Raw genomic sequence first — 8,733 nt, forward strand, 5'->3', positions numbered from 1 at the left:
GTAGTAACAAGAGTTTGAACATTTTCATGATGGATACAACTTCTATATTTGGTAACAACATGACCACCAATACTAAATGCCGATTCCGATGCTACTGAAGTAATTGGAATACTTAGTACATCACGTGCCATTACTGAAAGATTAGGATATTTTTTTTCATTATCCTTCCAATACTTGATAACATCCATCTCTTGAAAAGATTTATAATCAAGCTTTTGTTCCTCCAAATAAAGAGTCAATTCTGACTTTCCAGCATTGCAAATACATGTACTCTCAAACTCTTTAAACTCCTATTAATTTAAAACATGAAATATAATAACAATAGAATTAGCAAAAGATTTGTAAGAGGAAAAAGAAAAAGAAAAATTGGAAAGGCAGAAAGGCCGAACAAAAGTAAGAAAATGTAGATAATCAGATATCAACACTTTGACAGACAAGACAAGCTTTACCTCTTTTCCTCCTTTTTCTCATTTCATTTCTTCTTTCTATCTTTTTTTTACTATTATATAATAATTATAATAAAAAGAGGCAAAATAAAGGGTTAGTTCTATTTTTTTTAATAACAAGTTAACAACAACAACAGCTACAACTTTATTGTGTTGCCCTGCAAACATTAACAAACTACCAATCAAAGCACCACATAACTAATTATTAGTATGTGAATATATATAATAAACAAATTAGTACTTGTACCAAACTATCAATCAAAGCACCACATAAATAATTATTCTGTAAACTCTAATATGTCATATTACTATATAATTATTCTGTAAACTCTAATATGTCATATTACTATATTAGAGTTTAAGACAAATTTGAAGAAAGGAAACTAGAAAAAGAATTAATAAAAAAAAAAGAAATCGATACTTACAACAAATAAACTGGACTTTTTTTGTTTGGATTGACTTCCTCTTCATTTGGTTTACATTGAAGAGTAGTAGCTGTCACTGTGCTAGCTTGATTATTTTCATATTGTTCATAGAGCTTGTGTAATTTTTTCTCAATAGTTGCAACACTTTTTTTTGCTGAAGAAGCATCCACCTTTGAGAAACAAAATTCTAAAAGTTGTGTCTTGAAGCGAGGATCAAGAATGACTCCAAATGAGAGTACTACACTAAATATATTCCAATATTTCTGAAACTTTTTGAGCATTCTTGCAGCCATTTCCTTAATAACTTCATCAGAACTACTTAAATTCTCCTTCAACAAGCATTTAATTTTCCAAACTTGCATAAAGTACAAGTTGGATATCGGATAATTTGAACCAGAAATCAGATTAGTTATTTCATAAAAAGGTTCCAAGAACCCAAATATTTTTTCTGCCCTTCTCCAATGATCAAATGTAAGACAAAGAGAGTAATTTCTGTCGACCAACCGTAGACTGAAAAAAGCTTTTTCATATTGTAGTGCACTCTCAAGCATCAAGTACGTTGAGTTCCATCTGATTGTCACATCCAAACGTAAATCCAATTTTGTACTAATCCCCACTTGCTTAACACATTGTTCAAATTTTTTCATTCTACCATCGGATTCTTTTACGTACTTCACACTTTCTCTAATTCTAAACAAGACATCAATAGCTATTTTTAATCCTTCTTGGACAATTAAATTAAGAATATGAGCAGAACAACGCACATGAAAAAAATTCACCATCACATAATAAACTCTTTTGCAAGCCAAGATGTCCTTTTAAAATAGTTTGCCGGCTATCATTATTAATGACGTTATCCAAAGTAATAGAGAAAACCTTCCTATCAATGCCCCATTTCTTCAAATAATCATATATGGTTGCAGCCAATTCAACTCCAGTATGAGGAGGAACCATACAACAAAAGTTTAAAATTTTAGCAACTAACTTTCAAATATCATCAACATATTGAGCAGTTAAACGAAGATAACCCTCAGACGTACCTGTTGTCCATCAATCAGAAGTTAAGCAAACTCGATTAGGAATCTTGGTCAAGGCTCCTATTAACTTTTCTTTCTCTTTAAAATACACCTTTTGAACATCCACAACAAAAGTGTTTCTTGATGGCATTATTACTTTTGGATTAACATAATCTAACCAAGCTCTAATTTTTTTATATTCAACAAAAGAATAAGGCAAATCAAGCTCAATAATAGCTTCAGCAAGCTAATCACGTGAAATTATGTGATCAATTTTTTTCGACCGTATGTTACCTTGCTGATCCATATACATCTGACCCAAATCATGGTATTTGAGCATTTTGCATTTAGGTATGTGTCGTTTTAAATGTGATGTTCCATAGTTCTTACCATTTGGTCCTGGAGTAGAACCAACCTTGTATACTCCCTTACAGCCTCTGCATTCTGCCCTTTCCACGCCATCTTTGCCTCTACCAATCTTTTTCATATATGTCCAAACATATGATTTTAATTGCTTTATTTTCTTCTTCTCAGGTTCTTCATTCACCTCTATAGAATTCTCATCTGCACTATGTCCATCAACACCATCCATTGATTCTCCTGTAAAAAGATAAACATTTCAAAATATAATCTCAGACTTCTAGAAGAAGAAGAAAGACCAGGGTTATGAAAACCTAACATATGAAAGAGCAGGAGATTAATGTGACAAATATGTTGGTTAGGGAACAAGAAGAAGCAGGGTATCGTGGCTAGATCTCCCTATATTTCAACAGAAGCTATATAGAAATAGCAGAAACAGAAGCAGGGCATTAAGTTTTTCAAATCATTGGTACCCAAATTAATCAAATTTGGGTTTGGAGAAGACGACAGGCCCGTATATGGTACTGACACGATAAGTCAATGACCATCGCGAGTAGATCCTCGGAGAGAACAGTTCAGTATCAAAATCAGATCAAAAAATCAAAAAATATAATGAAACTACCAAAATAAAAAATGGTGATTAAATAGGATAGAAGGAAGATAATTTTTTCATACTGTTACCTATATAAGAACTCAATTTTGTGAAGAAATTGAAAATGGAAGGAAACTCAGGCAGCAGTTCAAGCTTTCAGCACAGCCGCAACAGCAAGTCCAAGTTTCAAAGAAAACAAATGAAAATGATAGGACTTGTAATTTCTAATTTGTAAACCCTAAAGATAGGCAGTAAATTAGTTTCTATTTCTATGTAGGTTGGGTCGTTTGGGCTTGTTGAATGGGGTTGGGGCGTTGGACGTAGTAGTGGGTATTTTAATTTTTTTTGTATTATGATTTATTAAAATTGATAAATAAAAGACTAATATAAAATATTATATAATTATTTTTTAATTGTTGGCCGACAGGCTGGCCTCTAAGGCCGACGGGCTAGGCCTCTGGGGCTAAAGGGTCAGGTAGGGCTGGGCTTATAAGCCTCGTTTCTAAAAGGGCTAGAAAAAACGTAACCCAATCCTACTTAATTAAAAGACTGGGCTGGGCCGGCCTCACGGGCCAAACCCATATTGACAGCTACTCAAATATGTTGGGACGAAATTTCGTTTCTTTAAATAAATAGTAACATATCTAAAATTGAATGGTTGAGAAAGAAGATATATGAAATGAATATATCTTCTCTATTTATACAGGAAGAAGTAACCTGATTTTAAAGATAGCTTATTTAACTTTTTTTAAAGAAACAAAATATGTATTTATTGTATTTATAAAATATTTATAATAATATTTTATATAATTTCATAACTATACTCTTGGTATGAGACATTGTGTCACAACTCAGCTAATTATGATTGCCAACCAATTTAACTTAAGATAGGAGAATCACACTATTCGCACTTTTACTCAATTAGGTGTTATTCTCACTTTCATAATAATATTAGCTCATGCTTTTACACACTGGATATGATTTATTCAATAACATTTTAGTCAATAATGTCTTCACCCATAAAAACTGACACAATGTGAAAACTTCTATTTATTACAATCCCTGAAACCTGAAGTCACCGTACAAGAATAACTAAGTCTAAAAGAAATAAGAATATCCAACATAATAAAAGAGGAAAGTATCTTAATCCGAATCAAAGGACATGACATCATAAAAGATTTGAAGGCTGCCCGAACATGGCATCCACCCTTTAATCAAGTTTGGACGCGAGGTCGTATGTCAAGCGCTGAAAGATGTGTTGTCCTCAAATAAAAAAAAGAAAAGTACAAATAGCATCAATACATCAACAAGAGCTGATAAGCATGATATGTCGACTAACTTAACGACATACAAGCAAGCAAGTCAAACAAGTATAAAAGTGATCGTAAAATGATTCGTAATCAATGATATCAATCAAATAACACATCAAAATTCATCATGTAATTACACTCACAAGATTACTTTACAAGCTTTCATACTTAATCATTTTCATCATTCATTCGTTATTACATATATTCATCAAATAACATTCAATTCATGTAAATGAGTGCATTTATCCGAGATATGTGCATCACCACAAGAACAGACTCTAGACTCAAGGTCACACCATCGAAAAAGAAGAAGAGGGAGAGGTAAACTCCGAGGAGAATGAGGCCAAGCCTCAAGATGGAGAGAAATTTGATGGTGAGGTACAAGAAGAATGTAAAGAAAAGAGGGAAAGGAAAAGGAAATCCAGGGTAGTGAAGTTGGAAGGGGAAAGAAATTCTTGATTGTGGATAAGTAGAGAGGACCTGACTCTCATTTGGTGCAGATCGCTCAACATATATATATAGAGATCCACATAAGTTTGAACCTCTATTCTTCCTGTTTAATTAAGTAGAAAGCTAAGCTGCATCAAAACCAATTTTGGTACACCCTTGGTCATTTAATAGCAGATATAGGGGGAGCACAAATATAAATTTTCCCTATGGTCGAAAATAATATTTTTTTATTACAGTGTCAGGTGTTTGGCCCAGCTTTTAAAAACCTCGACTAATTTCATAGGCTATCTGTCACCTCCAAAGTTAAGACAAACTGAAAGAATCACCTAGTTGGTCAAACATAATATCACAAAAGAATAGCAAGTTTAGTGGTATCACACAATTAAACTAAAAATCCAGTTGTTTCTTTGCTCCCACCAAACCACTCCTATTTTCCCAATGGATTAAATAAGGTGCATGAGTTTTCTTATGAGCGGACCTTCAAGCATCCTAAATATGTACATCTGGGATTGAAAATGACATATGGTTCCTAACGACCTGATGTACAGATATAATGCAAGACTCCTTCGCCATCTATATCTATATATTGAAAAAAAAAAAAAAGTTACATACCAAGATCCTTCAATTGATTAACCCTTGTAACGAATTTAAGAACTTGAGCATCTCCGCGTTAGGAAGAAGAAGAAGATGCCAAGAGTAGTTGAGAGGACGATCCGGAAACTTCAAAGTGCAGTTATGTTCATCCACATCCACAATTTTTAGCTGTGTTAACAACACTCCACAATCCATAATCTTTTCTTCTCTTTTTGCGATAAAAACAAAACAAAATTTAACTAAATAATCCTGGCTCGATTTTAATTTGTTTATCTAATTTTAATTTGATTTGACGCATAGTTAAATTTTTTTATAAAAAAAATACTTTTATATTATAATCTTCAAGTAAAAATATATGAAATGTATCAACATATTCTTTAATCTTGTATCATAATCAATAAAAAGTTAAAATTTAAAAATTATAAAAAGAGAGAGATATTCTTTTTAAAATAGATTAAAAGAAGAAATCAAAATAAATGAATTTATTATTATTATTATTTTATTTTTTTTTTGAAAAAAAGCATTTTGATCAATTATTAATCAAATCAAAGTTGAGGGCATCATGAATCAACGATGGGATCTAGCATCCACTCCATACATAGCATCAGTCATAGAATCGGAAGTCCAAGCTAACTGATGGGCATACTAGTTCGCTGATCTTTTAAAGAAAGACAAGGAAATAGAAGTAAAGCTACACTTGAGTATTTTATAATCATGAATATAATCAAATCAAAGTAAGAGTTGTTTCCACGGACTTTTTCCAGCGCTTGTTTAACCTAAAGAATGTCCATCTCTACGATCACCGGTGTTGCTGCAAAGTGTTCCAACATCTAGCTGAGTGCCTCTCGAACGCCCAAAGCCTCGGTCATAAGCGAGTCATGCGATCTACTTAATTGAATAGAGCAGCCTCTGATTGAGAAGAAAGGAATACCGAAAACCTTTGTAAATTATATTACTCAAATATGTTAGGGGAAGAAATCATATTAAAAGGCACGACTATTTTATAGCAAATTAATTACTTTGTATATATTTTAAAAATTTTCAAAAATCGAAAAAGAAAAAACGATATTTAGAATTTATTTCATGATAGATTATAAACACGTGAAAGAAGCAACACATACAATATTTAAATCAAACAAATAGAATAGATAAAACTGATTCAAAATTGTCTTTCATTCTAAAACGAATATCAAGAGGAAAATATGACGTAAGATATTTTTTAATTGTATGGTAAGACCCAATACTAACTTAATTGGAAATAAAAAATTGGGCTCCAAAATCAATGTAAATTCACCAAAATACATGGACAAAAAATGTAAAATATAATCTAAGGAGGGGTAAAGGTAAATCCACATAGAGCTATAGTATGACAGACCAACTACAAAGGTCAAAGCGTCGAAGAAAAGGAATGTACAGAGATCTGATAACTCAAAATTCCATATTAAACCTTGGTGCTCTCTTTTATAATATACTAGTTTAGTATACGTGTTTTGCACGTATGTGAATATTTCTAATTTTAGCTAAAATTATTTAATTGATACCTTGATTTATATTATAATTAAATTCACATAAAAACATTAGTTGTCTTCAAAGTAAAGTTTGATACTATCTACGACTCTACTTAGATAAATAATTGATAAAAATAATTAAAACCTCTAACTTTTAATGAGAGTAAAAATATATAGAACTCACTTTTTTAGTTTTTTGTGATTTTCTTTCCTTTTTGAGATCTAAATTGTGTTAACTCGAAAAAATATCTAAAAATATTTTTTTTTTACCATTTAACATGAGAAAAAGTGTGACTAATAATACTTGTCATATAGTTTTTAAATATTATAATTATAATTTTAAAATATTAAATCAACTCAATTTATCTTCAAAAATTATTTAAAATTGTTGCCTAGAAACTATTAAGTTTCTAATAGAAATAGGATTAAATAATTATGAATATATTTCAGATGTAAATGTGTACACACAATAATTTTTTTTAGTTTTGTATACATTTACTACTCATTGAAGTCCTCTTACAAATTATGTTATTATTTAAATCAATAAGGACTAACTTGAATATTTTATTAAATAACTTTAAAAATTAAAATGAATATAATTTTAGCTAAGTATCACAAATAATTTAAATCTCAATTGTAAAGTATGTTATCATATTGAACATAAATTAAAATTAGACCAACAACTACTTACAATATATAGATGACAGTGAAAATTATAGAAAATAAAGTTGCGAAATTTGCAGAAACAAAAATCATCAATTTGTAAGTGTGATTCTTCGGACATGGTAATGATAGTCTTTTTTTCGCCTTTCTTTTTCAAAAATTATTTTTTCTTCTTCTGCTCGTAATTCATGGAGAAAGAAGAAGAACTTTAGATGCAAAGCAAATAACAACATACATATTATCAATTGAGTGTCGTATACAATTACTATGAATTATAATTAGAAGCATAACATTTGATTTTTAGCCAATATAGCAATTAATTCCTACAGATTATAATTAGAAGCATAACCTTTGATTTTTGGCCAATATACCAATTGATTATCATCATTTGATCCACTTCATTCGTTGACAACATCATATGATTCTTCTCCTTTTTTGATCAAAAAGATCACAAAAATTCTTAAAATTAATTTTACGCAGAAGAAAGAAAAATAAGTTGAATCAAAGGCAAATAAAAAAGAAAACGAACAAGAAAAAAATTCATACCATATTATTAAGAGCTAAATCTTTATTCACAAAAAGTTACTTAAATAAAATTATATAAGGTTATATTTTAGTATTTTAATTGATTTAGAAATTTACTAAATATTAAGAATTTTACATTTTTTAAAATAAGTAAATAATTATATTAGATAGTATTTTAATTAATTTAAAAATATAAAATAGTAACACTTTTGATATATTTTAAAAAAGGGAAGATTACTTATACTACGTCCATATGTGTGAATATAAATAAATATACTACTTCACTTCTTTTTTTTTTCTTACCTATTTTAATACTTATACATATTTTGAAAAGGGAAGATTACCTTTTTAAAAAATTATTTTTTCTTCTTTTTCCACTATGTCCATATATATGAATTTTGGTAAAATTTCTTAAAAACTTGACCGATGTTGGTAAAATATTTTTCTAAAAGAATCCTAATTATAGGTACATAAGTCAAATAAGGAAATATTTAATAACTAAATTTTCATTAATTTTTAAATTTTAAAAATTATTAGAAAATAGGAAAAAGATGATTTTATCGATTACAAAGTGTTTTAATAAAGGATAAAAAATTTAAATCACTTTGACACTTTTAATATATTATAGATAAACAATATGAAAGAGTCCTAATTTATGAGATATTTGGAAGGTACATAAGTCCTCAACAAGGAAACTCCATCTCCTCGGTACATAATTCCTCAACAAGGCAACTCCATCTCCTTTTTAGGATGAATAGGTAATTCAGGAGCACAATACGTCCTGTATCTATACAAACTTAAACCAAAGCACAAGATCAAGGCTAAAGCACCAACTAATAATTCT

The 8,733-nt window shown here is 29.8% G+C and overlaps 1 protein-coding gene across 2 annotated transcripts; it reads right to left on the minus strand.

The window, feature by feature from the left end:
- Window positions 1-3,459, minus strand: LOC107875250 (zinc finger BED domain-containing protein RICESLEEPER 2; the record flags this gene model as incomplete). 2 transcript variants are annotated; one of them, XM_047414247.1, is given in 3 exon segments in its annotated part: window positions 1-290; window positions 2,303-2,487; window positions 2,929-3,459. In XM_047414247.1, coding segments are annotated over 2 exon segments (467 nt in total), but the record flags the coding sequence as incomplete, so codon positions are not given.
- Between the last annotated feature and the right edge of the window lie 5,274 nt (window positions 3,460-8,733).

This window comes from Capsicum annuum, chromosome 6 (assembly GCF_002878395.1).
Source record: "Capsicum annuum cultivar UCD-10X-F1 chromosome 6, UCD10Xv1.1, whole genome shotgun sequence".
Taxonomy (NCBI): domain Eukaryota; kingdom Viridiplantae; phylum Streptophyta; class Magnoliopsida; order Solanales; family Solanaceae; genus Capsicum; species Capsicum annuum.